The 19,894-nt window shown below is 47.9% G+C and overlaps 1 protein-coding gene across 3 annotated transcripts in view; it reads right to left on the bottom strand.

Moving 5' to 3' along the window:
• DDHD2 (DDHD domain containing 2) overlaps positions 1 to 19,894 on the bottom strand; it is a 2,155,663-nt gene that overhangs the window by 2,074,008 nt on the left and 61,761 nt on the right. For all 3 annotated transcript variants that reach the window (XM_069617940.1, XM_069617939.1, XM_069617938.1), the window contains exon 2: positions 19,149 to 19,344. In XM_069617940.1, coding sequence (XP_069474041.1) covers positions 19,149 to 19,335 — 187 coding nt within the window. In that variant the 5' untranslated portion in view covers positions 19,336 to 19,344. The remainder of the gene's footprint in view (positions 1 to 19,148; positions 19,345 to 19,894) is intronic.

A 19,894-nucleotide genomic window follows, 5' to 3' on the forward strand; every position in this document is an offset into this window, starting at 1 on the left:
TACGTCGTCGGACCATCCCATCGAAAGAACGTTATCAGGTAAGAAAGTAACTTGTTCTTCGAGGGGATTGGGTCCTCCGACGTATTCCATATCTATGACAGACTCCCAAAGCAGTACCAGAGCAAGGAGGAGGGAAAGAATTTAGAATCAAAATTTAGAATAGCCAATCAAATAGCAGAGCAAAGGACCGCCTTGCCAAAGGCCAGATCCTGCCCTCGGATAGAATCTAGGGAGCAGTGTCTTACAAAAGTACGGACTGAAGCCCATGTGGCTGCATCACAGATGTTGCGAATAGGAACACCCCTCTGCAGGGCAGTAGATGCAGCCACACCCCTGGTAGAATGGGCCCGCAAGCCAGCCGGTGGGTCCCTACCCGCCAAGCGGTAACACTCCGAGATGGCTAAAATAATCCAGCGAGACAAAGTCTGTTTCGTCACAGCTTGCCCCAAACGCTTTCCAGCGTAACCAATAAAGAGTTGATCGTCCACTCTGACCCGAGACATGCGTGAAACATAAAAGCTTAAAGCTCTCCTAGGATCAAGCCTATGGAGCCTCTCCTCTTCCTTACCAGGATGCAGAGGAGGATAGAATGCCGGAAGAACAACCTTCTGGGCCAAATGAAATTCCGTCACTACCTTCGGAAGAAAAGAAGGACGAACTCTAAGGACAACCCTGTCCTTGTGAAATACAGTGAAGGGTGGCTGAACTGAAAGTGCCCGTAACTCACTCACTCTGCGAGCGGAAGTAACCGCAACTAAAAACACAGTTTTCAGAGTTAACAGCCTCAAAGGGCAAGAATGTAAAGGCTCAAACGGAGCACCCATAAGAAACTTAAGAACAAGGTTTAAATCCCAACCGGGCACGAGGCAAGGTGACGGAGCGAACACATTAGTGAGCCCTTTCAGAAACTGTGAAATTAAAGGGATTTTAAAGTAAGAACACTCTTCAGACGAGCGCTTAAAGATGGACAGCGCCGCCAGGTAACCTTTAATGGTACCCACTTGCAAGCCCCTGTGGGCCAAAGAAAGTAAAAAGGACAGAACCATGGGGATGTCACATGCAAAAGGATCCACATTCTGAACCCTGCACCAGTCGCAAAACCTACGCCAACGGCAATGGTACAGAGACTTTGTTGCTGGCCTTCGGGCCAAAAGCAACACCTCCATCACGTCTTCAGGGAGGTCCCAATCCTTATACCTCAACCTTTCAGAAGCCAAGCGTGAAGGTTGAGGGATCTGACCTCTGGATGGAGAACCTGACCCCCCTCCCGTGAGAGCAGATCTTCTCGGTAGGGAAGACGACGTGGAGGGCAGATGGACAAGTCGAGAAGGTCCTCGGAGCCCACGCCGGAGCAATGAGGATCATCCGGGAACCGAACTTCCGTAACCTCCGCAGCACTTGCGGGATGACGGGGACTGGAGGAAACGCGTACAGCAGAGGGAATGACCACTCCACCACGAACGCGTCTCCTAAGGCTCCTTCTGGAGGAAATTCCCGCGAGCAAAACCTTTCGCACTTCCGGTTGACACTGGAGGCGAAGAGATCCACTTGGGCGAAGATCTCCAGGAGAATCTCCTGAGCCAACTCCCACTCGTGAGAGATCGCGCTCTGCCTGCTCAGAGCGTCCGCCGTCACGTTTTCGTCTCCGGCCAGATGAACTGCTGAGATCGAAACTTCCTGCTGGATGGCCCAGAACTCGAGCTGCATCGCCTCCCTGCACAGAGGAAGTGACCCTGCTCCCCCCTTTTTGTTGAGGTAGTGCATGGCCACTGTGTTGTCCGTCAGGATCAGGACATCCTTTCCTCGCACAGTCGGCAGAAAAGCCTTCAGGGCCAGCCTGACGGCCCTCAGCTCCAACAGATTGATATGGAGTCTGGACTCCGACGTACTGCCAACGGGATGCCCGTTGGTACTGACTGTCAGCCCGTTGGCATGAGCTCCCCATCCCGTGAGGGATGCATCCGTCACGATCGCCACCTCCGGCCAGGGAAGCCAAAATGGAGCCCCCTTCATCAAGTTGCCTTCGACGGCCCACCACAGAAGGTCCCGGGCGACCGAGGGCGGCACCAGAACCGAGTCCGACATCGTGCCGGAGGACTGCGACCATTGCGTCTTGAGTGCCCACTGCAAAGATCTCATCCGCAGGCGAGCCTCTGGCACCAGAAGAATGCAGGATGCCATGAGGCCGAGCAACCTCAAGAACTCGAACGCTGGGAGCGTCTGGGCATGCTGAAACTTGTGCACCATCTGCTGAATGTGAAGAGCCCTCACCTGGGGAGGAAAACACTGCCCCAGGGAAGTGTCGAGCACTGCTCCGATGTACTGGAGCAGCTGTGTTGGCGTCAAATGGAACTTCTTTAAATTGAGGGAGAAGCCCAGCCTGTGAAGGGAGTGGCAGGTGATGGACAGATGATCCAGGACTTGCTCGGGAGAGCTCCCCCTGATCAACCAATCGTCCAGGTAGTGGTAGACGTGAATCCCCCTTGCCTGAGATGCGCTGCCACCACCACCATGAGCTTGGTGAAAACCCTCGGGGCGGAGGTCAATCCGAACGGCAGGACCCGAAACTGAAAGTGCGAGTGGCCAACCGCGAACCTCAGGTACTTCTTGTGCTTGGGATGGATCGGCACATGGAAGTAAGCATCCTTGAGGTCGAGAGACACCAACCAGCCCTGAAGCTGAAGGGCCTGGAGGACTTGAGAGAGAGTAACCATCTTGAACTTGTCCTTCCTGAGGAGTTTGTTCAAACCGCGCAAGTCCATGATGGGTCTCAATCCCCCGTCTTTCTTCGAAATCAAAAAATAAGGGGAATACCATCCTTTGTTCCTCTCCGCTACAGGCACCAGTTCTATGGCGCCTTTCTCCAGCAGGGCTTGAATTTCCTGCGAAAGGAGCGGATCCGGACTCTGTAAAGAGAGGTTCCCCGGTGGATTGTCGCGAGGCCTGTGCCGAAAAGGAAGACAGTAGCCGTGGGTTATGATCTCCAGAACCCACACATCTGAAGTAATGGCTTGCCACTCTACAAGATGCTGCGCCAGCTTTCCCCCCAACCGGCGAACCATGGGACATGGCCTCACGACTGAGTGGGAGCGGCTGCGGCGTTACCTGAGGGCAAAGAGGCAACTGCCCGAGCGGCCTTGGCACCACGGGTACCCTGTCGTCCACCTCTGGTACCCCTGCGTAGGCCCCTTTGACTGCCAGCTCCTCTCGCTTTACTGAAGGAGTAATAGCGAAAGGAACCACCCCTCCACTGCTGTCCCCTAGGACGAAAAGGCGGAGGTTGGCTAACTGCAGCGCCCAACGACTTCGCTGCAGCTTTTGAGGACTGCAACCTCTCAAGGCTCTCGTCAGCCTTGCTGCCAAAAAGGTGTTCACCGTCAAAGGGCATGTTGAGGAGCCGGGACTGCACATCAGGAGCAAACCCCGACTTCCGCAACCACGCAAACCTGCGTATCACGGTGCTCGCCGCCATGGACCTACTGACGCATTCAGCTAAGTCCAAACCCGAATGAACGGACTCACACATGGCATCCTTACCATCCTGGACCATAGCAAGGAAACCATCCCGTTCGTCCCCTTCGGGAATATGTTCAGCTGCTAACGCAACACAGTTCCACAGAGTGTGCGTGAAACGAGACAAGGCACAAATGGAGTTGGCCGCCTGAAGCGCCATACCACCAGAAGAAAACACTTTCTTCGCCCAGCCATCAAAACGTTTGTCGTCCCTATCAGGAGGGATGGTAGGGTACGACGCCTGCTTTGCCGGGGCTGTGGCCGCCTGCACCACCAAACTCTCCGGAGTGGGGTGCCTGGTCAAGTAGCAGGGGTCGCTACTGGCTGGACGGTATTTTCGCAACAAGGATCTGCCCACCGCCGGGAGACTCTCCGGAGCAGTCCAAGCCGCCGCCACCCTTCTCTGTAAAGCCATATGGAACGGCAGTACCGGGTCAGTTGGGGGACCAACATCAAGGATGTCCGTCAGATCATCCTGCACAAACTCCCCTGGGGGAGCAGACCATCCCAAGTACTCAGAAACCCTAGCCATAAGGCACCGGTACGAAGAATCGGCATGAGAGCCAGGCTCAGGCCTACAAAACTCCACCTCCGGAGAGGTGTCCAGTCCACTGGCATCATGCAGTGACTGCCTCAAATCGTCAAACTGACTATGGCCCGAGACAATCTCATCTGGAACCTGACTAGGAACCAGGCCATCAGAATCCTCATCCGCCTCTGAAATATACTCCAGGTGGCGAAAAGAAGGCACCCGAGAGTGCTTGCTCTTAACCAGAGCCTTCCTAGGGGGTCCTCCCGCGCCACGGGGCACCTCCGACACGAAAGGCGTCGATGGTGTCGAGCGAATCGGCGCCGGCGTCGAGAGAACCGGCATCGGCGCCGAGAGGATCGGCGTCGACGTCGAGGAAATCCGTGTCGACGTCAGATGCAGCGCCTCCAGCATCGGCGGCATCGACACAGCCCTCTAAGCCGGAGCCCCGAGCGTGTCCTTCGACGACTTGAGCGTCGACGGCTTCGACGACTTCCTCGGAGCCGGAGCCTCGAGAAAGCCTGTCGACGCCCTCGACGCCTCAGACGTCGATGACTTCCTCGAAGACCTCACAGGTGCACACAGTCTCGAACGCATCGAGGACCGGGACCTGGACCTGGAACGGGTACGTCGAGAACGAGTCTCCTTGTCCGAACGGGACCTCTCCCGTGACACGTGCCGACCACTCTTGCGAGCGGTGTCTCTCGACCTCTCACGGCCGACCCCACTCGGGGGCGCGGACGGCTTAGTACCCTGCGACTCAAGAATCGCCAGCATTTTCTTCCCGAAGGAAGCCCATTCCTCCGGCGTCGCACGGCTGGTGGGGTAAGCGACGTGCCGGGCAGAGTCCTCCGAAGAGGACCTGGAAGACGACCGGTGTCGGCGCTTCCGAGAATGCCTCGAAGAGGCTGAGGAGTGGCGATACCGACTCCTAGAAGGAGACCCACGAGACTTCCAACGATGACGCGGAGAGTCACCCCTCGAATCATCCGTCGAAAGCCCCGCAGACTTCGACTTCCGGGGCTTGGACACCCGACCTACCGACAACTTCTTCTTACGTTCGCGTAAGGCTTTGGACGTGAGCGACTGGCACTCGATACAGTCATCCGTGTCGTGGGCCTCCCCGAGGCACCAGAGGCAGGCGTCGTGCGAGTCCGTCACCGACATCTTGGACCCACACTCCCCGCACTTCTTGAAGCCCGGACGCGGGGTCGAAGACGAAGTAGAAGACATCTTCACACAAAGGATTTTCACAAAACGAACAGGTTCGAAGAACCGAGAAGAACAGAACTCCAAAGAGTCGAGGCGTTTAACCGAGAAACATGAAGCAACACGTTCGCGGAAAAAACGGAACTGAGGCTACGGGCGTCGTGCGTCCTACTTATCACATCGGATGACGTCGGAGGAGGTCGGAGGAGGTCCTCGACGACGGCGCATCGACGTCATCGACGCAGACGCCAGGAAAAAAGTTTCCGAAGCAGCACAGCTGTGGTGATTACATGTCAAAGATATGGAATACTTCGGAGGACCCAATCCCCTCGAATATTTGTTTAGAACAATTGGCAGCACATGGTACGCCTACAGATGACGCCCATGAGAGCATAGCAGCGTTAATTGTCACCAGCCAGGTTCTTGCATGATTTGTTTTGGTTAAACAGGGCATTTCGGGCTTGGGCGCAAGGGCAAGCACGCCCGCTCTGGAAGGGGAATGATATGGAGCGCCACAGGCGCTATCTCAGTCCCAGGCTTTAGAAGCACGATGGCCAATAGCGCGGGTTAGGCTATGGGGAAGGTAGGGTGCGCAAGCCTGATTTCCCCCCCCCCTCTCTCTCTTGCAGGAGAGAGGTGCTCTGGCGGGCGCGTGAAGGAGGAGCAAAGGGAGGGGGCGCTAGGAGGGGCAAATTACACGCACAGTGACAGGGAGGTTAAAAGGAAAGGAGAGTGTGAAGGTAGAGTGTACACTGGAAGGGGGGGGCTGGAAGAATTTGTCAGGATTCCCAGCATCCTGAAAGGATAAGACAAAGGTATAATAGTTAATTAAATTAATAGTCATTAAGCCATTGCTTAACCAGATGCAACAACAAAAGTAATCCAAATGCTTACAATTGAGGTGCTCTGGCTGGCATAACAGGGAGGGGCAAACGGGGGGTTCCAGGAAGAAGCGGGCACAAATGGGGAGGATAACTGAGGGGAGCATGGCTTCCCGGCAAGTCATGGTAAAGGGGACGAGGTTCAATTAAATTGAATTGGAAGCTAATTAAGTTTACGTTGGGGAGAAATTACACCCAGTTGACTGGGCCGGGGACCTGGGGCCCATGGAGAAGGTTAGGCAGGGGATAACCGATGCAATAATGGTAAAAGAATCGATTTAAATAACAAAAAATTAAATTACGCAATTGCTTAACAAGCGAGGGCCCTCCTGGAAGGGATCACGATGGCCGGGCAAGGCCCAACACGCCCCCCTGTCGGAGGGGGGCCTCCTCAAAAGGAATGGCACGGTCAAGGGAAGACCTTTTTTCTGACACGCCACTGTAGGAACAGTTGGCCCTCCTGCAAGGGAGTACGAACTAGTGGAGCAGCAACCTGCAAGGAACGCCGTCACGCACAGGTGATGGCGATCTCCAACGAATCATCACACCACCGGTGGAGTACGGAGGGTCAGTGTGTCTGTTACGAATGGAATGAATGAGGGTAGATGAACCGGGTTTGGAGTATAGCAGGGTGTCCACACAGCACTAGGCGACCAGGTGCCTGAGGGGGAACTCACTGCCGCCGGTTGCCCGCAGTGAGTCGTGGCAGAGGCACTGGTCGCAGTGATGGGTTTCGGACAGACAAGCCCAGCGGATGTTACATGGTGTTCCCGTTAGAAAGTACTGGCGGACACCACAAGGGGAACTGCACAGCCATCAGTTTATTATTAACGGCGCCCAGGAGTATTAGACTCAGGGGAGGCCCATGTTAAAGGGGAAGGTTAGGGGGCTTGGAAGACCTTCCAACTCCAAAAGTGGGTGGGTGAAAAGGGAAGTGCATCGTTGGAAACAAAAATGGAGAGCAACAATGAAGTCAGCAAGGGGGGGAAATGAAAGATTGTACAGTAAACGGGTCTCGGGCAAGTAGGTTGGAAACTGGGGAGGAGGGGGGTCCATGTGGGATTAGGGGTTGGTGAGGGGGGGTGTTCAGAGAAGTGGGGCATTTGCAATTGTCAGCTCTAGGAGATGTGTAGAAACACCTGGGAGGGGGGTCCTTAGAATGCGGGGGGTAGGGGCCAAGAGGAGCAGGGGGGATAGTTGGGGAGGACCCCTCTTTAACGAAAGGCAGGGGAAGAGGATGGGGGATCAGAAGGCTGCTGGGCTCTGGGGTGAAGGTAGCGCTGGATGGGGCTCTTGGGAACAGGAGGGTGCGATGCGGAAAGAGGGGCCGGAGGGGATGGGACAACTAAGCTAAGGCGGGGGGAGCTAGGGCAGCCCGGGGTCTCGGCGGAAGGGGGGGCATCCCTGGCAGGACGGGCTAAGGGAAGCCTTTTGGGGGGAGAGAAAAAATCAACAAGGATTAAGAAGCCAACAAAGGGGAAAGGGGAAGAGGGAATCCAGGGGCAAAGGGAAGCAAGAGGGGGAAAAGGAGACCTGAACGCATCCTTAAAAAAGGAGCCAAAGCGGAAATGGAGAATGAAAAGAAATTAATACATGGAAAGAAAATGTACTTAAATAGAGATGGAGAAAGAAAATGAAAAGAAAATTGCAAAAGAAAGAAATGGCCAAAGGGTAGAGAGGGACTGTTAGGGAGGGACGGGGGAGAGGGCGCCTGCAACAGGTCCCCCAAGGACCCGAAGGGGTGGGGGGGGGGGGGGGGAGTTGCATTGCTCTCAGCGCAGAATCCTGAGTATAAAACGGAACACCTGTAAGCTAACTCCTGACTTTATGTATGTAATAAAGTTTGCTGTGGCAATTTTTCTCCCACTCCAAGGGAGGAGGGTAGCGGGTAAGGAATAAGGTTAAGGGGGGGTGTGTATGCAGCGTATGTATGTAGACGTGCCCCTACTGAGACTGTCGGCGCTAAGCGTGCACAACAGCAGACTAATGTTCAAAACCACTCGCCACCTCCACACACTTGGATGGGAAGGACCCTCCGCTCAGAAGGTCAGATTTGCAAGCCATGCTGAAGGAGCTGAAGAAGGACATAAAAGAGAGCACCGGGGACCTAACTAAGGGCATCCTAGACATTAACAAGAATGTAATGGTGGTAGAGAGGCAAGTGGATGATCTTGACAGCGGCCTGTGAGCAGGGACACGCACAAAATGAGCTGGCGCAACAAACTGACTCCATGGAATAACAAATGCAAGAAACCCTGGACAAGCAGGAGGAGACAGAGAATAGGTCAAAATGGAACAATTTAAGAATCCAAGGGTTTCCCAAAGCAATACCGGATGGAGACTTACAAGAATATGTGCAGCGCCTATTGCAAGCCATCTTGGGAGCAGAGAGCGAGCAAGAAATAGTGATGGACCGCAGCCACCGAGTGTACTCCACTTTTCAGATTAGCAGGAACCTTACACCGGATTTCTTGACCACGGTCCATCTATACCAAGTAAAGGAAAAAAGAATGAAGGAGGCACGGAAACAAGAACCAGTGAGATTCAGAGAGACGCCACAAACCCTCTTTCAGGACTTGGCACAGGCAACGATCATTAAACAAAAGCGTCTACGAGTAGTAACAAGCTGGCTCTGCTCAAACAAGGCCAGATACTGATGGATGTTCCTGTGCATCCTGTGATTCGGGCGAGGACAACAATATTCGATCTGTAAAGAAGAAGAAATGGCTGAATTGATGGAAGAAGGAGAAGAGGAGCAATCCATGGGGCCGAGAGAAGGTCAGGAAGACAATGAGGGTATTCAGCCGACAGGGAGGAAAGAACGAAGATCGGGAGATAGAGAAAAAGTCGCTGAAGAGGGGGTCCCACCATGAAAGAAACAGCAAACAGGTGCCAGAAGCTTGCTAGAAAAGGAAATTACCATGAAAACAACTGGCATTTCAGAAAGGAGGGGCAAAGCTATATGACACCCAGAAGCTACATGAATGGTCTTTGAAGGGGAGGGACGGGAGAGAAAGACCGGACAAGCCCTCATCGTCCTGGGTGGTATAGATACCCAGTGGAAGATGACTACGTTTATGGGACAGTTAAGGGGGAGGTACAGTTGTTATATTGGAGTTTGGGGGGGGGATGGAATGGTGGTGCTAGAAGTTCAACTAGGCATTCAAAGGATAGGGCGAAAGGGAGGTCTTATGGAAGGGTTTCAAACAGGGGTACGATGATAAGTGACCTACATATGGTATCCCTAAAAGCCCAGTGATTAAATTCCATGGTTAAAAGGCACTCCATATTAAGGCGCCTGACAGAGCTACACACCACGGTAGCCTGGCTACAGGAAACACACTTGCTCCGAAAGATGAGGCGCGCCTCTGACACAAAACATTCCCAAAACAGTTCTTCTAGCGGGGCTAAAAAAGGGGAGTGACGATTCTTATTGCGAAGAGGCAGGATTCGCAAAACATTTCTCACACAAAGACCCAGAGGGTAGGTACTTGGTGGTTGGGGCATTATTAAGGGGTCAATTGGCGACGCTGGTGGTGATCTTTTACCCCGACGATAAACAGGAGCATTTCCTTACCAAGACATGGGGGAAATCTCGGGGGTGGTGTGTGGGGAAGGTGTTGATAGGGGGGACTTTAACTGCGTGATGGACCCACGCATGGACAAGACTACCCCCCCCCCCCCAGACAGGCAGACGGCAGATACAGGCAGGCGCTGGCGCAATTTCTCAGGGAACTACATCTTATTGAGACTCAGCGATTTTTCCAACCCCATTCAAGGGCATACACAAATTATTCGGCAATCCATAGGGGATTGTCCCGCATAGATATGATCCTACGTTCATTTTTTAACTGTGTTTTCAGAAAGACACACTACAGTTCTCTGGCAAAGTTGTTTTTTTCAGGCCAAGAACTATTTTAAACCCTGCATTCCGTAGAAATCGAATAAAATTGACAAATATTTCATTTGGAAAGCAGTCAATACACATGGGAAAAGGGCAAGAGAAAAAAAAACCCAAAAAAATTGGGAAATGTATAAATAACTACAAATCAATTCACCTGATATCACAATGTTGGATTATGATGACCAAGGGAAGATTTGGGTGTAAGACCCCACTTTTGGTTCAACACATGGATGTTTTTCCTGGGGCTCTGATGAAGGCCAGGGGCAAATTGGAAGCACATTTGGCAGATAGATCGGCGCAGCTACTGATAAAAACGAAACATACTATGTAAAAGGGGATAAAGCAAATAGATTTCTTGCAGCGAAACTCAGAAAACAGCAAGCAAAGAACTACATTACACAGCTGAGTAATGGGGAAGGGAATCTGTAGAGGGGCGAGGCCAAAAAGATGGAAATGATCTACGGCTTCTACTCCAGGGCGGTAGCAGGGGAGGGACTAAAGGAAGAGGACCAAGAGGCAGTTTGGAGGGTCTTAACATGCCAAAGATAACAGAGGCAGACAGAGAGGCGCTGGAAGCTCCCTTCACTGAGGAGGAAATAAGCCGGGGTTGGGCCCCTTTAAACCAATGGGACATAATAACGACTACACTCCAGTTAGGGTACCAAGTTTTTGGGCGAACTGGGCGGGGCAGACCACGCTGACCCTAAGCGATTTCTTTCAAGGCGGGTCCCCCCTGCAATTCGAGGAATGCAAAATTAAATTCTCACTACCCGAACAAGAGGTTACACTAAGAGTGTAGAGATGCGGCCAACAGATCCCTGGTGGGCTTGGAACTCACAATGAAGGATGGAGATCCTGAGAAAGACATTGCGAGGCTGTATCGCTGATTAGATCGGGTAGAGACGGGGGACATATTGCCATACATTAGTAAATGAGAGCAGGGCTTGGGGGGTAAATATCACAGAGGAAGAATGGGGGCAGATGTGGGGGCAGGCGCTGAAAGGCTCCCGATGTTCTATGATAAAGGAATTGGCATATAAGATATATATGCAATGGTACATGACCCCACACAGGCTGCATACAATGAACCCGGACATCTCGAGTGAATGTTGGAGGGGGTGCGGCCAACTGGGGGACATGGGACACATTTGGTGGTCGCCCAAAGGCAAAAACGTTTTGGAAGGAAATTCTGAGTCACATTCGAGAGATATTGGGGGGTACGGTTGCCGATGTGCCCAAAAGTGATCCTACTGGGAGTGGTGGCAGAGGGACTGTATGAAGCAAGCGGCTCAAGGGCCACACTAACCACTCATATGCTCAGCGCTGAAAGGATTACTGTGGCACATAACTAGAAATCGGAACAAGGACCGATAGTAGCAATGTGGAGGGTCAGAATGTGGGGTATCGTGGCCATGGGAAAAGTATGTGCATTGGCAATGAGCAAATACCAAAGTTTTGTAAATACCTGACTCCCATTTTATGAGTTTGTAGCCGAAAGAGACCAACAGTTTCACAAACCAGCCCTGCTCTGGAACCTCTTGGTGCTGTGAGTTTAAATTAGGCCGGACTGGACACAAGAAAGGGAAACCTCAGAGACAGGTGAAGGACTAAGCCTGATCCGCAGAGTGCAAAGAGACGACTATATGTATGCGAATTTACCACCAAAGTTAAAGTTTGTTTGAGAGTAGGATAAGGGAGATGGAGGGAACAATGTGAACCTGAAAGCTTTCTCATCACCACAGTTGTTTCTTATGTATGTGTATGTTGGCTGGTGGAGTTGCTTGAAAAATAAAATAAAGCTTTTATTTAAAAGAAAGATATTACTTACATGTGAAAAAAATAGGTTCTCTTATGTAATCCAATAACAGAGGCTGGGAGATGGGACTTTAGCGATCCTTTGGCTGAGAACTATAACCTGCTTAGTGATGCAGGCCCCTGATCATGCTTACAAGGTATGCAAAAGGCTACCCAGTTCACCTCCAGCCTAGAATATTTGGCAGCTCCACAGATCAACTACCAAGCAACCCCTAGGACTGATCAGAACGGAGGAGTGAACACTGTAGAACATATACGTCAGGGGACTGGTCCCCGAGTAATTCCAGGACATGCCTAAAGGGGACAGGGCAGAGACCACAATGTGCCACTGAGTATTCCCGGTCCCTTATATGCCCCTGTAATAATGCAATACATTTAGTACAAGGGTCTCTGCCTCTGAGATCACAGTTCCACATCAGACCAAAATATACTTATGCCTGCTAGCTCTAAACTTTATTAAAGGAAATTTGCAGTTATAGCAGTGGTGTGCTGCACACCCACATACTTTAGTATCCACAGAGCACATATAGTTAGTTCAGAGGATTATCTTAGCAACTGTGCTCAAGCACCAACTCGTAACCCCTGTTGACAGAGCTTGTGGAGGCTTACAGGAGTCTCGAATCTATACGCTCACCAAATTGGAAGAAAACGTAGGATTTGACAGTGTCAAGCGCCAGCGAGTACCACAGCAGAACATCTTAATCAGAGATGGATCCTTCTGAACAGGTCAGCTGAGCGAGCCGATCCCTGCTGTGCCTGGCTCACCATTTACCAACAACTGAGCAATTTGTAATTCCTTGGTGTGAATGTCAACCTGAATGCTTGATTGCACAATTCAACCAGCAGACAGCACATGCTCAATTATGTGATTTGCGGGCTGTCTCATGAGAGGATAGGCAGGTAGTGAGGAGTGTAGGATTTGGGAGCTCAAAGAAGGAGGCAAGGATGAATGTGAGGAGGAGTAGCACGAGGGAAAGGGGAAATATTGAAGAGGAGCAGAGAGGAGACAAGAGGTGGAGAAGGTGAAGAGGAGAAAGAAGTGACAGAGGCAAGAAGTGATCAGGAGAAAGAGTAGAGTGGAAATAGGAGGTGAGTTACTGACACAAAGTATTCAGGAGTAGGAGGAAGGGAAGATGGGGGTGAGAAAGAGGAATAAGGAAGTGGAGGAGAACATATTGAGACAAAGAAAAGAGCAAGACAAAAAAAAAGAATAAAGGAGTAAAGAGAAAGAGTGAAGTAAATCTAGATGGTTTTGTAGAGTGCAGCAATCACCTAAATAGGTATCTTGGCGCTACAGAGCGGATGCGTTATTGGTTGATACTAGGCTGATATCCCCACTGTGGAACTGATAGTTTAATGAAGATTGAAAAGAATGTTCTTCAATTTTTCTCAAAAAGAGAACAGATTTGATTCCCTGGGAAGACCCAGGGTTAGGGTATTGCAGGTCCTTATTGCATTAACTAGAAAAGAAAGGCCGCATTGTCTTTCCTTCCTGTAGGACGGCATTTCAGCTTCCTATTTTATCTTAATCATGTCGAGTGCAGGGAGGTACATGAACTCAACTTACAAAACGGTGTATTTGCTCTGGGGTATAAGAGACTTTTAAAAACTAGACACATGCTATTGAAGTTTATCTGATTTTTTTATCATGAGTCAGTGGAGAGATCAGATTGCAAGGGTGATGTGCTCATATTTTGTTAGAAGCCTGGCCGCTGTGTTTTGGACTTTCTGCAACCTTAAAAACATGTAATTAGGGAGGCCAATATATATGCCATAATTGAAATCCAGACGAGAAAACACAAGAGCGTTCATCACCATCACCGGGTGGGGGAAAGCCAGGTAAGGTAAACGTCTTTTTATTTGCCTAATCATCAAGTAACAAGATATTATGACTGAAGACCCTTGAGAATGCAAAGGCGATTTATTATCTAGACTAGTACCTAGATTCTTGACCTCCAAACGTGGAATAGGGCATTGTCCAAAAGACCTAGGCCAGCATGATGTTGTCTGGATTTATCATTAAAAAATCTAAATGCATCCAGGACTTGACGTCATCGTTTTTTGATCTAATCCGAAAGTGTGTCATCGCCTTCCTTAAGATTAACCAGAATCTGCAGGTCGGTGGCATTGTTGAAAAATGTGACATCAGAGTGGTGCAAGACTCCCATTAATGGGTGGAGTTATAGATTTAAAATGAGGGGTGATAAGGCAGCTCCTTGTACAACACTGTATTTCTCGGGGTGGGGAAAAGAGAAGAAGGATCCTAAATGAATTTATGAAGTGCCAGCTAAGCACAGTCGGGCAGCAGTAAACGGCAGCTACTATACCAGTTTTCTGTTGAGTCAGCACAATGCCATTTCTTTTTGCAACAAAAGGCTGGGATTTGAGGTGGCCGAAGGAGGAGTCCAATTTCATTTAAAAAAGCTGTGCAGCGAAGCGGCAGCTAAGCGTAGTTGGGGCAGCGTGGAGGGGCGGCAGTGACTGTGCGACAGTCGCATCTTCCACTTTTCAGCAGACGGGCGAGTTACTCCATTTGAAATATGAGACTTGTTTGTTACTTCTCAGTCCCTCTGCTGTGGCTGTCAAATGTATAATCTGGGAGGTAGAACGGAACTAGTGGTGGTAACCCATAAAGCCTCCCTCCCGTGGTCTGAATTAGAGGAAGTTTGCCTCCCCTTCGATGTCTCCTCCTTTTCGGCCCGACAGCCACGTTCTGACTATGTGGTGAGCAAGACGAATCAGGCGGCCGCTTGTACACAGATTGTGGTTGGTGCTGGAAGAAACATAACCTTACCATCCACTAATATAAGGAAGAAAATATTAGACTTCTTACCACAGGAAAAAGAAGTAAGCATGGAACATTTTTTCAGGGGTTTGTCTCCTGCTCTTTCTACGGTCACGAATAGCAATCTTGCGAAGATTCTTAATAATTTGTTGACCGATATGCTCCTTCACATCCAAGAAATTACATCAGTGAAGTCAACTAAGTGCCTGAGAGAACATTGACTCGGGTGATGCCCTTTCTGGCTAGGGTGCTTGACCTGGTCACAGAAGAAGTCAAAGAAAATTCATTTAAATTGAATGCCATCCAGGAGAAAGTAGCTGACCATATGTCGCTAGATTTATGTGGCATCATAAAAGAACACGTAAAGAAAACTCCTCGAAATTAAGTAAATTGGGGAGAAATCAACATGCTTCCTGTTAAATCTGAAACTGACATGACTATTGAAAAAAAAACAGTGGCAATTGATAGAACTGGGTTATTCAGTTAAAGATCAAATCAAAGAACATGCTGCAAAGCTGAATAAGATAGAAGAGAAATTAATTAAAATATGGATAAATAAGAATGATAATAAAGTGACTGATGAGAATAAGAAATTGTTCCCCTGGATCTGAAAAAAACCTGGGTTATGCCCATACTTAAAAAAACCTGGCCTCTTCATGGATTCTCCCAACAATTTTAGACCTATTACAAATACCCCTTTTCTCCTCAAAGTTTTGGATCAATTAGCCTATAGACAGATAGTGGAACACTTGAAGAAATATCCAATCATGCATGATCATCAATCAGGGTTTCGGCCAGGCTTTGGAACAGAGATGACCTTGCTGGAACTAAAGTCAAAGCTATTGAACCGTATGGACACAAGACAAGCCTCCTTATTGATGCTACTGGATCTGTCTGCGGCCTTCGACCTGGTGGACCACATCATTTTGGCCACCAGGTTGAAGGAGGTCACTAATTTCTCACCCAGAGCAGTGCAGTGGACTTCTTGTTTTCTTAATCGGGTTAGCAGAGTATTCTATCAAGAAGCGAGGTGAAGCCTATTGATATTAACTTCGGGGTCCCACAGGGCTTGTGTACCTCGCTGTGCCTCTATAATTTGTTTGTAGTCCCTTTATTTGCTATGTTGGCCAATAAGGGGGTTTTATTACAAACTATGCTACCCCTTGTCTGGTAATCATGCTTTGGATGAAGCTCTGATTAATAAAATCTATGGCCTGATTGAGACCTGGATGGTACACAACAAACTTGCCTTAAATAAAGAAAAAACTGAGCTGCTGGTGGCTGCCTCTCCCCACATGATTCAGAAACTTGGCTCTCCTTATGACGTTTCTACATTGGTGGTGTCAAATTTACGCCCTAAAGAAAGTCAAAACACTGGGGGTCATTTTTGATCAATATGTTACTAGGGAACCTCAGGTGGGCTATATAGTGTCAATGTGTGCCTATTTTATGAAACTACTAGCCCACCTTAGACCCCTTATTTCTCAAACTAACACGGAGACTCTGGCAAAGGCAATTGTAGGTTCAACGATAGATTACTGCTCTAGCCTATTAGTGGGCATTAACAAATCTCTTTGCAAAAGGCAGCAGGTATCTCAAAATGGCACCGTGAGGGCTGTTATGGGTCTCTCTCAGAGAGATCATGTCACGTCTGCTAGAAGGGCTCTGCACTGGCTCCTGGTTGAATCGAGACTTCATTTTTTACCCTTGGGTATCACGCAGAAGTGTAGACAGGGGAAGATGCCTGGTTATCTTCATGTTCTGCTCTCAAACAAAACTAATGGAAGAACTCTAGGATCTAGCAAACAGGACCAGCTGATGATCACTAAATGTAGGACTGAGAAGGCCTCTAACGGAGCGGTCTATGCCATCGCACCAAGGTCTCGGAATGATTTACCACTAGAGCTAAGAGGCATTGAATCCATAGAGATTTTCAAAAGGAAATTGAAAACATTGCTGTTTGCTTAAGGCTTATGTTAGCTGCCTTTTCTCTCCTGCTTGATGGCTCTACCCTAGTTGCTTATCTGGTGTGTGTTTGTTATGTGCTGTTATGCGCCTTTAGCCTTTAGCTTTCGGGTCCATGGCCTGCGTTATACAAATTTAATAAAGTACAGTAAAGAAGAAATGTGATTTCAGGAAAAGTGATTGGTCTTCAAAGAAGAGATAAATTACACTGAATACTGACTGGGTGTGTGAAAACAAAGTCTTTCTGGTGTGTCAGGCAGAGGTTTGTGGAAACTAACAATTGTTTTGAAGAGTGAGAAATCCTATTGGGAAATAAGACACTCCCACTTGCCAAGTGAAGGGCTTATGGAATGAAAAGAACTTAGGGTTGTACTTGGAGTGGAACTTCGATATTGATAAAAACGTTATCGATTTGGACTTTGGTTTGAAAAATCCTGAATTGATCTTGGGGAAGGGGATCCGACCCTGGTTACACGGATGCATGTTTATAATATTTCTGTTTGAATACTGTTATTTTATGGAGTTTTAGATGTCCACATCTTTATCATTTTTAAACATTGTCGATTACAGAATTATTGTTAGATTGTATAGGACTTAAGAAAGGAACTACCTTGACGACTATGTGCACACTACATATAACCTTAAATAATTTTGTTTAACCCGGACTGATTTTATCAACTTTGAGGATTAGATGTGGATCGGGTGATATTAGATTTTAGACTTTGTGTTTTAAAAATTATGATGTAATGGGGTGTGTTATATGAATACTTTGTAAAGTTTTTTATGAAACTAAACAAATAAAGAATAATAGTAATAAAACACCAGTTTGCCTGCGGAGCCAAATCTAGCTCCTGTTGGTTTTAAGATTATCAGGTTCTCCCAGGGGAGAAGCAGGAGCTAAAGAGCTCCAAGCAATTTCAAATCTTGTTGTATGATACAACAGTCTAATGCAATACACCATAACATTCTGAGGTTTGGACATGTGGTTTGTATCCCAGACCCTCAAACGTTAATAGCTAGACTAGCAATCGTGTAGATCATTGTGGTTTTCCTGAAGATGATAGTTATGGTTCATACTGCAGGTTAGAAACTAAGACCTAGCCTTAACACCTTATTGTGACCCATTAGGTGTGTTTTAGAGTTAGCTGCTAAGACTAAAGATTTTGGCAAAATAGGGATTGTGGGAATGTTTGAGTGTTGTTCTATATGATATAAGGTTCTTACAGTGCTCAGTCCACACAAAGAAATAATTGCCATGGCTTGTGGATTAGTCAGTGTATGAACAATACCTTCACCAGGAAGGAGGCAGTGTTGGTGTGAATAGTATCATATACACATTTTAGCCCTCATAACTGCTTTATAATCCTGTCCTGTGTATTCTAAAGCTCATCTTGTTAATATCTGGGTTAGCCTGGTGCTACCAATTATCCAGATTCTGGCCTAACCGTTTCCATGTGATGAAGAGTTTCATGTTGCACTGTTAGTCTTTTTTTTTCTGGAATTAGCTCCCTGGCTCTTGCCTACCCACGCATCTGGAGTATCCGTTTTTTTTACCAGCATCCAACCATAGTGCATTCATGGTACCCAGAAGACTAGTGATGGGCACCAATTGTTTAATTTTCTTAATAAAATTTGAATTGTGCAGATAATCAACTCAATCATCTCAAGGTACAGCAGAGATGAGTGGCACAAGTGCAACACAAATCACGGGGTATTGGAGGTACATAGCAATAAGTGGATCAGAAAAACAGAGAATTTTAGTTGCTTTCCTGAAGGTGAAGATAGGGAAAAGATAGCACTGATGTTTTAGGTGATGCTTTTCAGACCTCGGACATATAAGCAGATTTATTTATTTATTTAATTATATTTATATAGCGCGCAAGAAGCCCAGGGGCATTGAGGCGCTGTTACTTGCAATAACTTAGTTACATGGTACAGGCATGAAAGCGATTGATAACACATTATGAATACTACAAGATATCATACTGTTGTTACAGATATTGCATTGGGACGTATATTACAACATATATGATAAGTATTCGTGCTGGTGTGTCGGGTCTTATGTGAAGAGGGTAGTTTTCATAGTTTTGCGGAAGGTGGTGAGGGAGGTCATATGATGTGCTCTCTTGGTAGTCGAACATAACATTACTTTGCATGTTACAGATGGCAAATCAGTAATAACGAGATTAATCGTCTGCTCAATTGTTTACCTTTCCAACAGGTCAGTAATTATGTATTGGGGAGAAAAGAGCATGGGATGTGTGCCATATCCAAGCTACAATATATTAGAGTGTTCCACCAGAGGATCAGATACACAGCATCATAAATGTATACAGGGGTCAAAATGTCCAGTTGGAAGCTACTAGCCAGCCACAAAAAGGTCACACTCCACCTCAATTCTATACACACAGCACAACATTGCATGCCAATGGCCAGTGGCATATATAGTGTTCAATAAGAACACATACACATTTAGATCTATTTTACTGTACAGAGTTCTGAAGCACTGTGTGGCATGTTCAAACTTTATAAATAATTAGCAGGCACCTCCTTTGTAAGTTTCTTCCAATTTCTGAGAATCCTCTCTGCTGAATGGGGTCCAGTAAGCATTGCCATCAACAGGCTTGTTATAGAACCAGAAATGGGACACTGGTTCATATTCACTGACCGCATCTACCACCTCAAAGGAGCTTGATGAGGTTGGAGAGGACCCAAGCTGCTCCTCCGAAGCCATTGTACGACCCTACAACAACAAAAACAAAAAAGAAGCAATTGAGGAAGTGAAGCAAAAATCATCTGCATCCATTTTTCGGTGATCTGTCACAATATCGCTGCAAGTTATTAACACTGTCCAATAAATGCGCTTAATTTGATTTGTCACAGATGTTGAGATACGATATGAGGAATCAAATTACGTGGAGAAAATATTATGTTGAACGAAATCTGTGTGTAGTAAAAGCTCTGTGGAATTAGAGATACGTGGCATTAAAGAAGCATGGCACACTTTATAAATCCTACATAACAGAGTAAAAGCTACACAATGCTAAGAATGTATGTATAGAAAAGGCTATGAAGAATTGATCCCAGTAATCATTATTACCATCAGTATTTATTGCCAGGTTTCAATAAGCCTAGCGGATTCAACGTTATTATTTCGAAAATATTTTTTTTACCGCCTATTTCCGCATATATATGAGGAGGGAGACCCCCTACACGCCCCTGCCCCTACGATACCCCTCCACCTTTTTTATTAACTTAGCCCACCCTCTGCCCCTCCATATATACATGGTAAA

This window comes from Ambystoma mexicanum, chromosome 10 (assembly GCF_040938575.1).
Source record: "Ambystoma mexicanum isolate Mex_15411 chromosome 10, UKY_AmexF1_1, whole genome shotgun sequence".
NCBI lineage: Eukaryota > Metazoa > Chordata > Amphibia > Caudata > Ambystomatidae > Ambystoma > Ambystoma mexicanum.